Here is a 20,049-nt window from a genome sequence, read left to right on the forward strand (position 1 = left end):
TCCACATCCTCATATTCAACCAACTGGGGATTGTGTAGTAACTGTAGTTCGTATTTATTGAAAACAATCTGTGTATAGGTGGTCCCACACAGTTCAGATCCATGTTGTTCAAGGGTTAACTGTACTTAAGCAGAAATCAAAAGGAAATTGACTTGCAGTTTCATCTATAGAAGAAATCTGGGCTTCCTGTAATTGAACAGAAATGTTTGTTAAGGCTAAAAGGAAAGATCATCTGGAACAGTATAAAAGGTTACTTAGTAAAAAGAAATTTGTTGAATGTGTTGTACAAGCTTGTTTTGCTTCTTTGCCCTTGGCAGATAGTGCATAATTTTTTATAAATTGAAGGTTTGCGGCAACCCCGCATTGAGCAAGTCTGTTGGCGTCATTTTTCTAACAGCATTTGCACACTTCATTCATGTCTCTCTGTCACATTTTGGTAATTCTTGGAATATTTTTAACTTCTTCATTATTATATTTGTTATAGTGATCTGTGATCACTGATCTTTGATGTTACTACTGTGACTCAATGAAGCCACAGATGGTGGTTAGCATTCTTTACGAATAAAGTATTTTTAAATTAAGGTATGTACATTTTTTTAAAGCGTGATGCTATTGCACATTTAATAGACCACAGGTGAGAAATTGCTGTAGTGCCATTTTTCTCCTTTCCTTGAAAGACTCTAACTGAATGTATGTTAGACCTGATTGCTGAATTTTTTACCTATTTCTCTTGTCTTTATCTCATATCTTCCAGGTTTTAATTTTTTAGTTTTGTTCAGTTGTATTCAAACATATATTTGTTGAATTTATTTTCTGTTTTTATTTTTCAGTTTTAGACTTTCTGTGCAGTTATTCCAGCATCATTTGTTGAAAAGACTATCCTTTCTCCATTGGGTTGCTTCTGCTCCTTTGTCTAAGATCATCAGTTGACTATACTTTGTAGGCCTATTTTAGAGCTCTTCCATTAACCTATATTTATCTGTTCTTTCACCAGTACCATGCTGTCTTGATTACTGTAGTTGTATAGTAAGTCTTGAAATTGAGTAGTATGAGTCCTCCAACTTTGTTCTGCTTCAGTCTTGGGTAGTCTAGGTTTTTGCCTTTCTGTATAAACTTTAGAATCACTTTGTCGATAACTACAAAATAACTTGCTGGGATTTTGATTGGAATTGCGTTGACTCTACAGATCTAGTTGGGGAAAAATTGTTACTTTGGCTGCTGAGATGATGCAAAACTGGGATTAAGTTTTATGTAAGAGCTGTTTTTACTTCCAGTTCACCTTTACCCTGGAAGGGAGGCCCTTAAGGGTCCAGCTTGAAGTAGGGGTAATATATGAAAGTCCCCATGTTTGGCAGGCCCTGGGCTTTGTTTGACTTTTCCCTGTGAGGCCTCTAAAAGGTTACTTCATTTTTCCAGCCTTTTCTTTGGAATTGGCAGTTGCCCTCAGGTCTTGCTTTATTTTAGATTTGGGGACCCAGTAAGTGTTCATTATCTTGTTAGCTCTTGAATGCTTTTGAGTTGTTAAAAACTATTTCATCCAGCTTTTAAAAGTTATTTTCAGGAAGGGGATTAGTTCTAATTACCTGCTGTGTCATTGAAAATGAGAGTTTCCCCAGTGGCCTGCCTCCCTTATAGAATTGGTGGTCGGCTTATTTTTAGACTTTAAAATTTGGTATAAATTATTGGAGGAGCAGGATGAATTCTCCCAAGTTTGCAGTGTTGACTGAGACCTTCCAGACAGTAATAGATTATGTTGCTTGAGATAAACTTAGGTAGATCTTGGAAAGCTTTACCTTTGTTGAAGAAATGTTGCAATTGAGTTTTTGTGTGGTCTAGTTAGTGTAAAATGTGCCTTGGTTTTGGGCGCTGAGCAGTTTGCCAAAGAGAACCTACTAGTAATTTTGGGTTTGTGGTATAGATTGCTAGTTGTCTGTCTCAGCTTTCATTCATTCTCCCCTCTCTTAGTGATGGAATTTCCAGGTTTTAGTTGGGCATATGACTACACAAAATAAAAACTAGATTTCCCAACTTCTTTTGTAGTTAGGAGTGGTCATGTGGGTAATTTCTATTTGAATAGCTCAGACTCTTCCCTCCAGTGTCAGACTTATACATTGAGTTGTTTGATGGCCATCTCTGCCTGGATTTATACCAGAGACACTTTAAGCTCAACATGTTAAAGGTAGAATTTATTTTCTGGATATTTGCTCCTCTCTGCTACTTCATCTCCATTTCCCAGTCAGCAGTGCTAGAACCCTCGATTCTTCCAATCCTCATCATCCCAAAACTCACATACATGTATACATTTAAGCAGACTTCAAATCCAGCTAATTTTTATTCTTCCTAAATGTCCCCCTTTCTCCCAATCTGTACCAACATTGGTTCTTGCACTTGTCGTGTCTTGCCTGTATTGCTCAAATAGACATACAACTGCTTCATTGTTTAGAGTCTTGTAACTCTGATTTTTTCTTTTCCATCTGCAGAATTATCCACCTGAAACAACTTTTCAACCATGTTACTCCTGTGCCTGCAGAGTTGATTTCAGTGTCCTTAGCCTTCAACTCTTTGTTATCTGGTCCCATTTTACCTTTTTAGGCTCATTTGTCATTCCTAGCCCTACATTTGATCCCCTGATAGCACCAGATTTTTAAAATTTTCCTTCCCATGTATTTGTGGCTTACTACTATGTCCTTGCATGCCTAATCCAGGATTAACTTTTTCTTTTAAAATAAGTTAGTTTGAGGTTTTTAAAAACTTTAATCAACTGTACATGTTTCTGAACATGAAAATAAGTAGACTCTGCTGTTGAATACATTGTAGCCTGAAATAAGTATTTATATCCTAAGTTGCAAATTTTGTTAAGATATTCTATTTAAAGTTTTTTTTTTTTGAAATTTCTTTGAAGCTTTGAAAGAAATGTGTTTTATTTGGCTAGAAAAAAGTGATTTTAATATGTGAGTCATAAAATTAAGTCGTTTCAGAATAGTGCTTATCTGGACCAGTCTCCTATTTCACACATAAGGAAATTGTGGCTGGGAGAAATTAGTGTTTCTGTTAAGTCAAACTGAGTTAGAAGCAAAATCAAGGTCTACTGTGACCTCCATCCTAATATAAGTATCTGCTTAAAGAAAATCTTCCAAGTGTGTTGAGGTTTTCATGTCTTCTTACCTCCAAGTTACATCTAGGATTACCAGGCAATGTTACTTTTTGTGTGAATAGCAGCTTGGGTAGTGAACTGAACAATATGCATTCTTTGTGTCTTAACAAGCCTGATTTCATAATGAATGGTTTATTTACAAAACAGTGGCTTTATATTCCCGACTTCTTGGCAGTTTATCCTAGGAGGAACATTTTTTGACCCACTGATTATTTTAAGTATTCTAAGTGAAGCAGGCATGGTAGATATAACACTTAGAGATGTGTGTGTCTTTGTTTGTTTTTAGCATCAAGCATTGCACGATTCTCTCCAATAATGTAGATCATCTCTTACTGAATTTAACACTGTCTGATATCATGGTCTCCCTGGCAAATGCCTCAACTTTGCAGAAGGATTCCAATTGGATAGAAATGATAAGGAAATTTGTAACAGAGACCCTTGAAGATGGCTTTAGGCTAAATAGTAAGCAGCTGAACAGATTGCTTGGGGTCTCATGGAGGTTAATGCAGATACAACCAAACAGAGGTAGGTGTTACTGCTTTGTCCTTATATAAGAGGAGCTCTTATGCATGCTATTTAGAGTCTAGCTTTGAGTTAATGACTTTCAAACATTTCACGTAGTCAAGTTATTTACATTCAAGCCACGAAAGGTAGCTAGCATAATTATAAAGGAATATCTACTTGAACACTGAAATCGTTTATGGCTCAGAGCATCCCTTTCTCAGTGAGTAGGTCCACTCTGAAGTTAATTGGTAGGATTTCTACTAGATTACAGAGTTGGAGTGAAAGGAGGTAGGTGTTATTAAGATGAAATGACAGTGAGTCTAATGATGAAGAAATACTCTTCTGATGTAATTTGACTAGAAATTGATGAATCCTGCTTATCTTTTTACCTTTCTTGTAGCTTGAAGTTATGTTGCATTAAGTCAGTTTTTAGTGTGACTTACTAATTCTTTTCATTCAGAAACAGAGCTTTCCTGTTTGGTTTCCAGCTTATCCACCTTTCTAGTCTGGTTTTTGTCATCCCTGCCTAGGTTTGTTGTCTCTTAGGAAAATTTACTCTGCAGTCTCTGGTTGGTTTGACTTTCGTATTAGTCAGGCTATTACTGTAGGATTTTGACAGTAGTCATCAGTTTGTGTCTAAGGTCTGCTTTGTCATAGGAGCAAAGTAAAGTACTTTTGTGCTTTTTAGAATTAGGGGGCTGTTGAAGAAACATTTTTGAATCATATGCAGTTTTTTTCTTTTTTTTAGAGGCTACGGAGTCTCTTATTAAGGCAGTTTATACACTGTATCAGCAGAGAGGCCTTCTCCTTCCAGTTCGGACTCTGTTACTGAAGTTTTTCAGTAAAATCTATCAAAAAGAAGAACTGAGATCTTACAGAGTCAGGTAAAGTTTCCTTTGTTATTTTGCCTTTCTTTTTCTCACCAAGTTATTTTGTAGTCTTTTTAAATAATAGACTAGATGGGGTGATTAAATCTTTGGAGAAATTCACTCTTTATATCCTATTTGGTTGCATTTAAGAAAAGAGAAGAAATTTAATTTTATAAAGAAGCATACATAATAGTGCCAATAATCTTTGTATGCATAACTGAGCAGATAAAAGTCTCTTTGAGCATATATTTCCACTTGTCCACTTAACAGCTAAAGGGCAGTTGGAACAACCTGTAGCAGCCTCAGCCTTTTCTTTTGCCTCCCATAAAAATTATGGAGGTTTAACTGCTGGTCCTTAGTGACATATTTGAGACATACGGTATAAGAATGAGGGCAGTAGAAGAGGAGGTGTGAAATGGGTGAAGGGGATTAAGAGCTACAGACTTAGTTATAAAGTAAATAAGCCATGGGGATGTAATATATAGCAAAAGGAATAATAATACTGTAATAACTTCATATGGGGACTAATGGTGACTTATCATGGTGATCATTTGTAATGTATGCATATGTCAAATTATTATGTAGTATATACCTGAAACTAACATATAATACTGTATGTTAAAAAAATTTCAGTAGATTTTTAAAAAATGAGGGCAGTAAAAGATGAGAAGGTTTCTGGCTTAGTTTGGTGCTACCAGCTGAAATAGACAACACAAAGAATAGAACTAAGGAATCAGGTTTTTGATATGGTGAGTTTGAGGTTTATTTGGGATAGTCAGGAAGAGGTGTTTGGGTGGAACGTAGAGATTCGGGATACATAGGTGGTTGTTAGAACGTATTTGAGTCTTTACTGTAAGTCAGGTGCTTTTCTTAATCTCTCAATACTCATATTTGAAGTGTAGGTACTATTGGCTTCTGTCTTAACAGAAGGAAACGGATTCTTAGGTTAAATAATCTGGTGAGTGTCATGCAACTAAGGGCAGTGGAACCGAGACTTAAGTTCAGGTCTGTCTGACTACGAAGGTCATGCTTAGTTAAGTCACTAAGGGGGACAGTGAAAGTGATTGCTGTTACCTGAGTAAGGAGACATTAGAGCATTAGCAAGTATATAAAAGAACTGAAATATGAAATAACACAAGTTTGAAGTCATTTAATGTGGGGGCACCCTACACTGAATGCATCAATGACTTAATGTAGTGTAATAATTAACGCTAACTAGTTTAAATAGTTCACGAAGAGTTAAGTAGTGTCTGTGTCCTTTAAGATAAAAATACAGTTTACATACTGCCGCAAATCACATGAACTTTTAATATAGTGGGTAAAACTTTAGAAACTGCTATAGCTAAATAAATGATGCTGGCCATCTTGTAGGCTCTCACATGTTTAAATAAGTAAATGTGGTGTTATTGGTAGATGATTTGTCACTTTGTGTGGTGTTTTAAGTTAAAAATATTCTTTGTTTAAATTAATTTCCATTGTCTTTGAAAATTACACTTTATTTCGTTTTTCCTTGACCTTAGGTATCGTAGTAAAGTGTTATCCCGTTGGTTGGCTGGTTTACCATTGCAACTTGCTCATCTTGGCTCCCGAAACCCTGAGCTCTCAACACAGCTTATTGACATTATCCATACCGCTGCAGCACGAGCAAATAAAGAATTACTAAAAAGTTTACAAGTTACTGCTCTCCGAATCTATGGTAAGAGTTTTGTTTAACTATGTAAGTAATAATTGGTCTACCCCAATTTAGGAAAGACGTTTCAAAGGGGGAGCTCTTTAGGTTTGCTTTTCCTTTAAATTATTATAAATTAATTATACCATGGGAAAATTAACAAAACATCAAACAGTAAATTCATTTTCAGTAGTATTATCTATTAGAATAGTTCTAGAAATTAATGGTTATAGATGCTTCTTGCATTCTTTTTTTAAAATTTATGTATTTTTGTCTGCTTTGGATCTCTGTTGCTGTGTGCGGGCTTTCTCTAGTTGCAGCGAGTAGGGGTTACTCTTCGTTGTGGTGCGCGGGCTTCTCATTGTGGTGGCTTCTCTTGTTGCAGAGCGTGGGCTGTAGGCATGCAGGCTTTAGTAGTTGTGGCACTCGGGCTCAGTAGTTGTGGCTCGTGGGCTCTAGAGTGCACGCTCAGTAGTTGTGGCGCACGGGCTTAGTTGCTCCGCAGCATGTGGGATCTTCCCAGACCAGGGATTGAACCCGTGTCCCCTGCATTGGCAGGCGGATTCTTAACCACTGCGCCACCAGGGAAGCCCCTTAAATTGTCTTTTAAGCCACATGTTATTCACAAATTCAAAACTGATCAGGTATTTTTATAAAATTCCTTTGAAGCTTTGGTGGCAAATTTTACTTACTTAACCATAATGGATATCTTGTATGACTTTCATCTATTAATAACTTTTTTTATTCATCACTGAAACTTCCATTTTTTAAGCAAAAATATCAATAAAGCATACTAGGATATATACATATATATAATTTATATTTATTATTGGGATATAATTCATATACCGTAAAATTTGCCATTTTACAATGTACAATTCTTTGATTTTTTAACATAGTCCCATGATTGTGCAATAGTGTTCATTATATAATTCCAGAATATTTTTATCACCCCAAAAAGAAACTGTACCATTAGTAAGTCCCTCCCTACTTTATCCTTCCCCACCTCCTGGCAACCACTAATCTTCTTTTCTGTCTCTGTGTATTTGCTTATTCTGGACATTTTTTATAGATGGAATTATACAATATGGGTCCTTTGAGTCTGGCTTCTTTCACTTAATATACTGTTTTTAGGATTCACCTATGTTATAGCATATATCAGTACTTCATTTCTTTTTAATGTTGAGTAGTACTCCATTGTGTGGATATACCACTTATATTTATCCATTCATTAGGTGATAGACATTGGTTTGTTTCCACCTTTTGTGGGTAATATTTTAAAATCTGTATTTTTCGGTATTGCTCATATGTGGGGTCATGTGTGTGTGTGTACACAGATAGGTCTTTGGCTTTAAGTCAATATATAATTATCACTGTTTGGCAGAAGTGCTTGTTTTTTACCGTTTCGCTTTGTCTCCAATCCCGTTAACCACGTCATAGTTTTTATTTCAGATAACACATTTGAATGTTATGAAATTAATAGAGTGTTAAACATATCTTTAAATAATGATGTATTCAGTGTTTTACTCTAGACAGTACCTTAAGCCATACATACATGCTTTGTGAAAAAACTTTTTTCCATGTAATTGATGTATTAGAATTCAACATAACACAGTGAAAATAATCACTTAATCTGCTTTATTAACTCTGGTTTGTATATCTTTTTTAGTTTAACTTATCTTCTTACCCCACTAGATCCACAAGAAGGCACTGTGGTGGTTCTCCCAGCAGAGTCTCAACAGCTTTTGGTCCAGCTTGTATATTTTCTACCCAGTCTGCCTGCTGATTTGCTTTCTCGGTTAAGTCGTTGCTGTATTATGGGAAGACTCAGTTCAAGTTTGGCTGCCATGCTTATCGGGATACTGCACATGAGGTAGCATGCTCAAGTGAGCTGTATTTTAAGTGTATAATCTTCCCCCCACCCTCTGTCCTTTTACTGGCAATTCATGAACTATAGAGGCTTTTTAAAATACTGCTCCTCCCTTCATTTGCTCTTAATGCAACAGTTAAAACTGTCGATACTATTATTAGAGGAAGTTCACTAGAGTAAGACTGTTTCACATTATTTGTTTAGTGACTTGTGTAGGAGGATTGGAACAAGGGTTAAAATTATCAGAAGTATGCAGTAAGAAACCATAAACAAGACCAAAAGACTACCCTCAGAATGGGAGAAAATATTTGCAAATGAAGCAACTGACAAAGGATTAATTTACAAGCAGCTCATGCAGCTCAATAACAAAAAAACAAACAACCCAATCCAAAAATGGGCAGAAGACCTAAATAGACATTTCTCCAAAGAAGATATACAGACTGCCAACAAACACATGAAAGAATGCTCAACATCATTAATCATTAGAGAAATGCAAATCAAAACTACAATGAGATATCATCTCACACCAGTCAGAATGGCCATCATCAAAAAATCTAGAAACAATAAATGCTGGAGAGGGTGTGGAGAAAAGGGAACACTCCTGCACTGCTGGTGGGAATGTGAATTGGTACAGCCACTATGGAGAACAGTATGGAGGTTCCTTAAAAAACTACAAATAGAACTACCATATGACCCAGCAATCCCACTACTGGGTATGTACCCTGAGAAAACCATAATTCAGAAAGAGTCATGTACCAAAATGTTCATTGCAGCTCTATTTACAATAGCCCGGAGATGGAAACAACCTAAGTGTCCATCATCGGATGAATGGATAAAGAAGATGTGGCACATATATACAATGGAATATTACTCAGCCATAAAAAGAAACGAAATTGAGCTATTTGTAATGAGGTGGATAGACCTAGAGTCTGTCATACAGAGTGAAGTAAGTCAGAAAGAGAAAGACAAATACCGTATGCTAACACATATATATGGAATTTAAGAAAAAAAAAATGTCATGAAGAACCTAGGGGTAAGACAGGAATAAAGACACAGACCTACTGGAGAACGGACTTGAGGATGTGGGGAGGGGGAAGGGTGAGCTGTGACAAAGCGAGAGAGAGGCATGGACATATATACACTACCAAACGTAAGGTAGATAGCTAGTGGGAAGCAGCCACATAGCACAGGGATATCAGCTCGGTGCTTTGGGACCGCCTAGAGGGATGGGATAGGGAGGGGGGAGGGAGGGAGACGCAAGAGGGGAGAGATATGGGAACATATGTATATGTATAACTGATTCACTTTGTTATAAAGCAGAAACTAACACACCATTGTAAAGCAATTATACCCCAATAAAGATGTTAAAAAAAAAAAAGTATGCAGTAAGGGGTTCAGTGGCAGGTGAGAGTACTGTGCTTAAAACCTTTGGTGTTACGAAATGGCAGTACAGACCTTCCTTTCTGGAAGGGAGCTCAGAATTTAATGGAGCTGACGAAATAAATAAGTTTGTAGACTCAGACAAGGAATCACTTGAAATATCTCTGTGTGTGTGTGTGTGTGTGGCAAAATATACATAACATAAAACTTACCATTTTAACCAGTTTTAGGTATACCGTTAAAACTGTTCAGTGGCATTAAGTACATTCATATTGTTGTGCAACCAGCACCACTATTCATCTCCAGAACTTTTCATCGTCCCAAACTGAAACTCTGTACTAATCATTTCCCCTTCCCCCAGCCCCCGTTTACCACTATTTTATCTTCATGATTTTGATTATTTTAGGTAACCTCATATAAATGGAATCATACAATATTTTCCTTTTGTGTTTTGCTTATTTCACTCAGTGTAACTTTTCAGGGTTCATCCATATTGTAGCATGTTTCACGGTTTCCTTTTTTAAGTCTGAATATTCAATATTCCATTGTATTCCATTATACCACATTTTGTTTATTCATCTGTTGATGGACTCTTGGTTGTTTCTACCCTTTGGCTATGGTGAATAATGCTGCTGTGAACACTGGTGTACAGATACCTGTTTGACTCCTTTTAATTCTTTTGGCTATATACCCAGAAGTGGAATTGCCAGATCATATGGTAATCTGTTTAATTTTTCAAGGAACTGCCATACTGTTTTCCATAGTGACTGTACCATTTTACTCTGAAAGGTCTTATAACTAATAGTGTTTCGTATTGCGAGTGTTCAGAATATTCTTAAAAATTCCATGTCTGTATCAGGTATGGTACTTTAGTATTCAGCAATATTTGTTAATGATTGTGGCCTATGGACAGGGTCTGATACCGTTTTAGGCAGAACTGAAAATTTAAAGACTAGCTTCCTTGTGGCTTCTTGTACAGATCCCCATCCCAGTTCAGTAGGAGTAGCTCACGTTATTAGTAGATTTTCTTTAGCTTTGTTTGCCAGTCTCTTCATACCAGTATAGGACATATGTTTGATTGTTGTCGCCTAGAATGTGCTTCATAACTGATAACATTTCCTTTTAGCAAAAGAGAGCTGTTTGCAATGTGTTGTTTGTGTGTGAAAATTCAAAGTTTATTTCTGTGTTCATGTGCATTAAAGAAAGACTTGGTCTTAATTTGAAGTACTCTAAACAAGTTTCCCATGTTTTCCTTTCTTAGAAATTAAAAAACAAAACAAAAAAAACAAAGCCCTGCTCTTTGTCTAGTGCAGCACTTAATGCTAGGCCTTTAAAGAAATATTATTTCTTTTCTTATAACTTAAGTGGTTTCAAGTTAATAAAACTTCCAGTGGAGGGCACTGTTCCTTTGATATAACTATTGGAGGCTCTGTTTTAACATTCATTTAAAAGCACCTTTTGAACACTTCTTGAAATTGATTCTCTTTGGAAGCTATATTTAATATCTTTATCAGTTATGATTGACTTATGCTTAGTAACTTTTGTCAAGGATTTTTCAAAAGTTTTTTTACTTTTTGTGGATTTGTGGTGAGTGTTGAGAAAATCTATTAATTTACAAATACTGGTCATAGGGGTTTATAATTATTAAGAGCAGAATGTCATTGTAGTTAAAAGTCCACTAAGTTAAATTTTGCTTTTTAGTATTTGCACAGAGTCTGTTAGTAGACTTCTCTTTCTATAGATGTATTGTTCCTATTCAAATTAATCTCTCTTAAAAAATAAAACAAAATTGGAACTTTTCAACTTTCTCAGGCCAGTGGCATTATTATTGTATCACTTTTCCTAGATTTAGAATTTAAGAATTTAAGAATATTTCCTTAGAAATAACCTGGGTTATTCCATATGTTTAGTTTTCTCTTCAAAATATCCCTTTCTGTCCCTGATCATGACTATAAACTAGCCAGCTTTTTCATTATCTCCCACCTGTACTATTACAGCAAGTAGTCTTGCTTCTTAGTCCCATCTATTTTGTGCATTGTTGCCAGATTAATTTTCCTGAAATGTTCCTTTAATTTCTGTTTTTCATGTTACATTAATTGGACTGTGAGATCTAGTTCACTTCAGGTACTGTTCTGTTGCTCTGCTGTCTCTATCTGAGAGACTTTAAGAGCAGGTTACCAGCAAAGAATATCCGTGTGTTCCATGTGTGAAAAACTCATCAGCTAAAAAACCATTGGTCTTCATTTTATCTTTTAAAAAGTGTACTTAGAATTCCTGCTCCTACCTTTTTTACCATCTACTTAGAGATTTTTGAGTTTGATTTTTTTCCCCCGTGTTGTTCTACTGGCCTTTACTCATTCCTTATCCTCTCTGCTCCTAGTTTATTTACAGCTGGGTTGGGGAACATAAGACGTAAATGTGGAAAGGTAATGTACACTGTTAGATAAAAATATCAGAGAAGGGAGAAGTTCTTGGACTGAGAAATTTGGATTGGTTTTTTTTTTTTTTTGCGGTACGCGGGCCTCTCCCGTTACGGAGCACAGGCTCCAGACATGCAGGCTCAGCGGCCATGGCTCACGGGCCTAGCCGCTCTGCGGCATGTGGGATCTTCCCAGACCAGGGCACGAACCCGTGTCCCCTGCATCGGCAGGTGGACTCTGAACCACTGCGCCACCAGGGAAGCCCCTGGCTTGGTTTTTAAGTAGGGTGAATATGTCAGCTGGACTGCCAGGAACAGTTCTAGTTTACTTCTTTTGTCCCAGCATGTTTAGTAATAGCATCCCCTTTTACTCTCAGAAGTGTTCTGGCTTGGATAGTATATATATTCATCATAGTTTTAAGGACAGCGTGATATATTGCTTGTCTTTTGTCCAAACTAGACTCTTAAATGGATTTCCTACCCCCTTTAGCCACTGGATGGCACATTTTTCACTGGGTTCAAGAGGATATTAGTTTGTTTTCTAATCATCATTTTGTACTCCTTTCCACTGAGCATCTCTGATATAGACTCTTAGCTTGCGATATTCCCTCCATAGCCCTTTGCTTATTGTAAGAATGATAATCAGAAGAGTGTTTCCATTATTTTTAACTCCCCAACTTTTAAGAATGTTAATAAATACAATTATTTCATAGGTAAAAAATTTTTAGTGCTTTTAGTTGAATTAGAAATTCCTAATTTTGTGTGACATTTATTCAGATTTCTGTGATAAAAATTAGTAATCTCAGCTTGTTGGATCTGATCATTCTCAGCTTTTTTTTTTTTGCTATATCCATGGTTGACATTTGCTCTATTCCTTTTTAGACTTACCTTGAAGAGAGTTTTTAAAGGAGTCACTGGACACTGATCTTATAGCAGGAACCAACTAATCCTCATTTAATGAGAAGCTGCTGTACATTTAGCTCTTCCCTGGAGTCCCCTACCAGTACTTCAGCCACAATATTGTGAAGTAGACCTAGTTACAACTTCGAAAAGAATAGGAACACATAGTTATCTTAGAGTGGCTTTAAATTGAAGTATTCTTTGCCTAATTAAGATACTTTTGCTTAGGTAGGAAGCAGGAACTTGTTTAAACTTAACTCATTTATGTAAGCAAGGTAAGACTTTATAAAAATCAAGCAGTAAATACATAGCAGCTGAACGTACTACTGAAAAGGAAAACTTTATCTTGGCTCCTTGAGTCTGATTTTCAAGTGGTGTGGAAAATTTTTTAAGTTTGTATGGTATTTGTGGACCAATTATGCTTTTCAGTGAAACGTTACATAAATATAAATAAGTTAGAAGTTACATTTTCCATATTGTGGTACTTGAACCCTTATATATAAAGTTAATACGTACTGTGGGTTTTGTTTAAAATATTAAATTAGACTTGTTTTCAATAAAGAAAAATGGTTATATATACTGTGCTTTATTCTTGAGTCTTCAAGTGGTCACTTCTCGTAATAGTTCTCCCATTGTTTATTATAGATCATCATTTTCTGGATGGAAGTCTTCAGTTAAAGACTGGTTGATGAGTGATGTGGACTATTTCAGCTTCTTATTTTCAACACTTACAGGTAACCACATTGATCTGCCGAGTTAAGGAAAGGAAAAAAGCCTAGTATGAAGATTCTTCTGAGATTTACTCTCATACCTGTTTGGCTCTAAGTTTTGAACCCCATTGCATACTTGAAAAAGTTGATGAACAGAATATCCATTTTAAACATGTTTGAAATGTTTAACATGATAGGAAGGATATCAGATTTCGATTAGCCATTTTTTGCATTCCATTGACCTCAAAGCAAAATTAGTAAAATGAGTCTAGAAATGTTATAAGTTCGATTTCTAAGTATTATTACTATTGTTTTAAATGATGTGCTGTCTCAGTATTTTTGTTTTGTACTTGGATGATGAAGATGAGAATCTTTGAAATTTTCTGAAGACTTGAAATTTGGAGACTTAATATGTTAAGTCAGAATCCAAAAAAATCTTGACAGGTTCTGATAAGCAAGATAAATATTATGTAAAAGATAAAAGTAGACTCCTACAAGTTTATTTGATAGTTTTGGATGTACACATTTGCGATGGAGGTGAAGGCTTTATGTTTTAATAGTAGTACTTGTCAGAAGGTTTAGTGGTTTTAGGAAACTCATTAGGAATCAGTAGTGCGGTGTGGCTTCCAAACTAGATGATGACTCTCTAGGGCGTGTTCACGGAAATATAGTTATCTGAAAACATGAAAGCAGGTAGCTAGGGTCAGACCACATTGCAAGTATTCTGATCATTCCAAGAGTTATCTTTCAGGAGGGACTTTGGCACGTTGTCTGTATAGGTCAGGCCAAGTGTAATAGAGGTGGTAAGAGAATCAGAAATTTTATTATGTAAGGTATGGTTGAAGGAACTGCATTATCGAAAAAAAAGACTTAGGAGGGATGGAGTAGTTTTAAAACATTTGAAGGGCTATCATGTAAGAGAATATAGAGTTTGGTATATGTATGAATGAGTATATTATTTTACTTGTTCAATAGCTTTTTTAAACCTACCATTAATTAGAACGATGATGCCTTTCACAGGCACGTTTATTTAAGTAAAGGTGGTAATGCCCCCAATATTAGGGGTAAAACCTGTTTCTTGCTATATTATAGATTGAGTCAGGTTACATCCTTTGTGAACATAATTATATGAATTTTACTACATTACATTACATTGCTAGCATTTTATTTTTAAAAATACTATACATGAAATACAGAAATTCAGAGGAGACAAGGTAGCTTAAAGAAGAATTTAACTTGAAGATACATGTCATCTGTTTTTAAAAAATTAATAAAGAATGTCACAGGCTTCCCTGGTGGTGCAGTGGTTGAGAGTCTGCCTGCCGATGCAGGGGACACGGGTTTGTGCCCCGATCCAGGAAGATCCCACATGCCGCGGAGCGGCTAGGCCCGTGAGCCATGGCCGCTGAGCCTGTGCGTCCGGAGCCTGTGCTCCGCAACGGGAGAGGCCACAACAGTGAGAGGCCCGCGTACCGCAAAAAAAAAAAAAAAGTCACTTGCCTTGTGATTTATTTATTTATTGGCTTTCTTTATACCCAAATTAGGGTTTTCAAAAGAGGAGCTGACTTGGCTTCAGAGCCTTCGAGGAGTTCCTCATGTCATCCAGACACAGCTTTCCCCTGTGCTGCTTTACCTTACTGACTTGGATCAATTTTTACACCATTGGGACGTAACAGAGGTAATTGTCCATTTTAAAAGAAACTCATAATTATTAGAATTCAGTTAATCAACCACCAACAGTTGCTGTATGTTAGGGTTGCCTTGTGTAAGATACTTTCAGAGATTCAGAGTAGTATAAAACACAATCCATGTTCTGAAAGTGCTTGTGATCCTTGGATAGAAGATTTATGTTTCTAAAAGAGTATTTTCATTATAAGTTATGCCAATACAATAGAATAAATTAGCAGTTTGAACGATAGAGACAAATTTATTTTCTCTTGTCTAGCATAGGGAAGAAAGGATGGATCCATCTATGGAAAAGAGGAAAGGCTTCATAGAAAAGGAAGAATTTGACTTAGGTATTGAAGGATGAATAAGAGTTAGGGTAGGATTTGGTATCCTGAAGGTGGGTTTTTCTAATCAGAAAAGATTATTTGGCATTTCCTTTGGTTTTAAGAATTAGTATATAGTTTAGCAGAGTTAAATTTTAAACCCTAATTTCTCCTTAAATTTTTAAGTTCAACTTACAAATCTTATTTTTTAGATAAATATAGTAAATTTAAAGGGAGACTTTGATTATATTTTATTCCTTTTACAAACTATTTAAAACTTTAAAACTGTTTAAATAACAATATATTCACTATTCGTCAAGTAGTTCAGTTTTTTGACAAACCTTCACAAATGTTACAGTAAATCTTAAATATCTAATAAATTTATATAAGTATGATAAATCTTAATATCTTTAAGTTTCGGTACTGTTTGTAGTGAAATTCAAATTAAAACCACAAGTCTAAATTAATTATTGATATGTTTTAAATTGGAATTACAGGGCTGATCTTTTACCCTAATAGTCAAAATTGTCTTCTGTGTTACAAATATGTAAAAACATCCTAACTGTTAATACTAAGGATTTGAGTCTCTAAAAACATGTATCTATTAGTTAATTTCTGTTTATTTCTTCAGTTTGTTTTTTTGCATTGGAAGGGTACTTGCCCAGTAGGAATGTCATTGTGTCATCCCAAATAATTGTGGTTTGAACCTTGCAAATTCTGAGGTTATGTTCTCTGCTGGCCAGTTTTTTTTTAATGATTCAGAAGGTTTTTGGTTAGGACACTGACTATATTCTTTTCTTGTAACTCCTAATTGCTAGGCCATAAGCCTTTTTTTTTTTTTTTTTAAACTGCTTTGTCAGTGTTCTCAACAAGATAGTCTCTAGAACCTACATCTATTTTGTTGCGATACCAGTTGATTTTATTAAAATCAACTGATCTATTTACTACTTCTTTCATTCTGTTCCTGAATACTCTTCATTTTCTTCCTGTCCCTTAGGGCTGTACCTTTTGTAGATGTTTAACACATTTCTCTCATGGTTTTGTTTGACTCTGATCACAATACTTAGGTCATGCCAATGACACTTTGTTCTTTTTATTACCCTGGTGCCTATATATATGAACATATATAGGCTCTCAAAAATTAGTGGATTTTAAAAAGTGAAAAATAATGAATTGGGTAACCAACCTAATTATTTAATATCTAAAATTTTATATTAATCCATAGTAAGTGAAGAGAGCTAAGAAAGACTGAGATTGAGGCCTTGAATACTACAGTGGGGGGGCTTCCCTTGGTGGCGCACTGGTTGAGAGTCCGCCTGCCGATGCAGGGGACACGGGTTTGTGCCTCGGTCTGGGAAGATCTCACATGCCGCGGAGCGGCTAGGCCCGTGAGTCATGGCTGCTGAGCCTGTGCGTCCGGAGCCTGTGCTCCGCAATGGGAGAGGCCACAACAGTGAGAGGCCCACGTACCGCAAAAAAAAAAAAAAAAAAATACTGCATTGGGAAGTTTAGTTTTGCCAACAGTAGTATTGGTAGTTGTTTTGTAGGACAGACTGTTTCTAATGTTTTAAAACTGTATCATGCTGTATTGGAAAAACCATTGTATGGGGATAAGTGGGCCCCAGATTCCCGGCATAGATTTGTTAGTGTCTAGTTTGGTAACTTGGACAACTCCATTAATCTTTCTCTGACAATTAAATTATCTGTGTAAAGCCAAGACACAATTGTCATGAAAATGTGATCAGTTATATTTCTGAGTGTACATTTGGCAAAAACATGTATTAAACTTCAAGGTTGCTGTCTTTGAAATGTTAAGACATACATTAGGAAAAATCTGAAAGTTTTGGTTTTAGTTTTTGAAGTTCTTAAGTGAAGATTTCAGTTTTATTTTGGATAAAATTTGCCATGTTTAAGTTGGCCTCTTCATGTGAAATTACTTGAAATATATAGTTTTTGACAGCCTTAGTATAAAAATTTATTTTTCTAGTTTTTTTTTTGGAGTATTATCACAAAGTACAATTTAGAAGAATAGAAGGATAATAGTAAAAAGTGTTCCTCCATTCCCTATCTCCCAGCCATCTGTTTTCCCTCACTAGTTTCTAAATGTAGTCTTTTTTTTTCCTTAATTTTTATTGGAGTATAGTTGCTTTACACTGTTGTGTTAGTTTCTGCTGTACAGTAAAGTGAATCAGTTATACGTATACATATATCCCCTCTTTTTTAGATTTCCTTCCCGTTTAGGTCACCACAGAGCATTGAGTAGAGTTCCCTGTGCTATACAGTAGGTTCTCATTAGTTATCTAGTTTATACACAGTAGTGTATATATGTCAATCCCAATCTCCCAATTCATCCCACCCTCCCTCCCCACCTTGGTATCCCTAAGTTTGTTCTCTACATCTGTGTCTTTGTTTCTGCTTTGCCAATAAGTTCATCTGTACCATTTTTCTAGATTCCACATAAAGCAATATTATATATTTGTTTTTCTGACTTACTTCACTCTGTATGACAGTCTCTAGGTCTATGCATGTCTGTGTAAGTGGCACTATTTTGTTCCTTTTTATGGTTAAGTAATGTTCCATTGTATACGTGTACCACATCTTCTTTATCCATTCTTCTGTTGATGGACATTTAGGTTGCTTCCGTGTCCTGGCTATCGTAAATAGTGCTGCAGTGAACATTGGGGTGCATGTATCTTTTTGAATTATGGCTTTCTCCAGCTATGTGCCCAGGAGTGGTATTGCTGGGTCATATGGTAGTTCTGTTTTTAGTTTTTTGAGGAACCCCCATATTGTTCTCCATAGTGGCTGTACCAATTTACATTCCCACCAACAGTGTGAAGAGTTTCCTTCACATCCTCTCCAGCATTTATCATTTCTAGGTCTTTTGATGATGGCCATTCTGACTGGTGTTAGGTGATACCTCATCTAAATGTATTCTTTTAGGTAACTTCTGTGTCGTCACAAATGATTACATGTATTCTTTTGGTTTTCTCCTTTTATAGAAATAACATAGCTCTGTACACTGATTTGGATCACGCAGTTTTTACTTAGTGTATATATATATATATTTTTTAAATTTCTTAATATTTTATTTATTTACTTATTTACTTACTTTTGGCTGCATCGGGTCTTTGTTGCTGTGCATGGGCTTTCTCTGGTTGTGGCGAGCGGGGGCTGTTCTTTGCTGCAGTGCACAGGCTTCTCACTGCAGTGGCTTCTCTTGTTGCGGAGCATGGGCTCAAGGCACACGGGCTTCAGTAGTTGTGGCACACAGGCTCAGTAGTGGCTTGCGGGCTCTAGAGCGCAGGCTCAGTAGTTGTGGCGCACAGGCTTAGTTGCTCTGCGGCATGTGGGATCTTCCTGGACCGGGGCTCGAACCCCTGTCCCCTGCATTGGCAGGCGGATTCTTAACCACCGTGCCACCAGGGAAGTCCCACACTTAGTATATTTGCGATCATTTCTTCTGAAAGAATTGTATGACATTGCCATTACTGATGGAAATAGTAATTAACAGGGAAAGATCACAAAGGGAAAAGGAATCTCTAGACAGAGATACTGTTTCCAAATGGAGATGTCTATTCCAGAGCCAATGAAAGGTTTTAAGGTTAATTTTATTTGTGATTTATAAAATTTTGAATGGTTTTAAAAGTTATTTTTTAACTAAGTTCTGAAGGATAATAATAAAACATTAATCTAGTTTAAGAAATAGAATGTTTTTCATTATTTTTGAAACTCCTATGTGCTTTTCCCCTCTCCCTTTAGAGTAACACTGTCTTAAATATTATCATACTCTTGCTCCTTTATAGTTTTACCATATTAGCATGTAATTCCAAACCATATTGTTTAGTTTTACATGTTATTGAACTTTTTAAAAGTGAAATATTTTTTAGTAATTTCCTTTTTTTTCATTCAGTATACTAAGATACCCATGTTAATGTGTAAGCAGTTGTTCATTCTTTTTCATTGCTATGTAGCATTCCATTGTAATCAGATATCATGATTGATTGTTTTTCATAGTTTCAGTATTTTTAATCATTCCATTTTTATCTCCACTTTTGTCATGTTAGCTTTGCCGCTTATGTTTTTAACCATTTGCTCTTCAAGTTAATACAACCTGCCTTCTATACTGTACCGCTTCATGCCATAACGTAGTGTGTAATGACGTGTGAGGTTATTCTTATTTTTGTTTCTCTGTATGTAATGTGTGTTTTTTTCTCTACATGCTTGTTTTACAAGTTTTAGAGATTTTTCCTTTTATCACATTTTTTCCAGCAGTTTGATTATATTAATACCTTTTTTCAATGCTTTGAAATGTCAAATGAGTAATTTTGTTCTCTTTTATTTTTAAACTATTTGCAGAGACAACACAAAATTATATAATGTTACATTTATTTTAACCTACACTTCTTCCTTCATAAGGTTACTTGTCTAAACATTTCACTAACATTGTGCAATTTTAAACTCAGAAAAAGAACAAAGTTACAAGTGTGACAATTTATCAGGAATAGATTAAGTGACAGCTGTAACTAGAATCAGAATTAGATTATTTTAATAATTCCAGGAAGAGTATAATTTACAAAATA

The 20,049-nt window shown here is 35.8% G+C and overlaps 1 protein-coding gene across 3 annotated transcripts in view; it reads left to right on the plus strand.

Annotated features, from left to right (window-relative positions):
- TEX10 (testis expressed 10) overlaps positions 1-20,049 on the plus strand; it is a 55,835-nt gene that overhangs the window by 16,816 nt on the left and 18,970 nt on the right. For all 3 annotated transcript variants that reach the window (XR_010944936.1, XM_067743818.1, XM_067743819.1), the window contains 6 exons: positions 3,441-3,679; positions 4,407-4,542; positions 6,048-6,223; positions 7,892-8,069; positions 13,411-13,499; positions 15,020-15,153. Coding sequence is in view for 2 of the 3 variants with exons in the window: in XM_067743818.1 (XP_067599919.1) it covers positions 3,441-3,679; positions 4,407-4,542; positions 6,048-6,223; positions 7,892-8,069; positions 13,411-13,499; positions 15,020-15,153 (952 nt within the window). In the remaining variant the exon portion in view is untranslated. The remainder of the gene's footprint in view (positions 1-3,440; positions 3,680-4,406; positions 4,543-6,047; positions 6,224-7,891; positions 8,070-13,410; positions 13,500-15,019; positions 15,154-20,049) is intronic.

This window comes from Pseudorca crassidens, chromosome 7 (assembly GCF_039906515.1).
Source record: "Pseudorca crassidens isolate mPseCra1 chromosome 7, mPseCra1.hap1, whole genome shotgun sequence".
Taxonomy (NCBI): Eukaryota; Metazoa; Chordata; class Mammalia; order Artiodactyla; family Delphinidae; genus Pseudorca; species Pseudorca crassidens.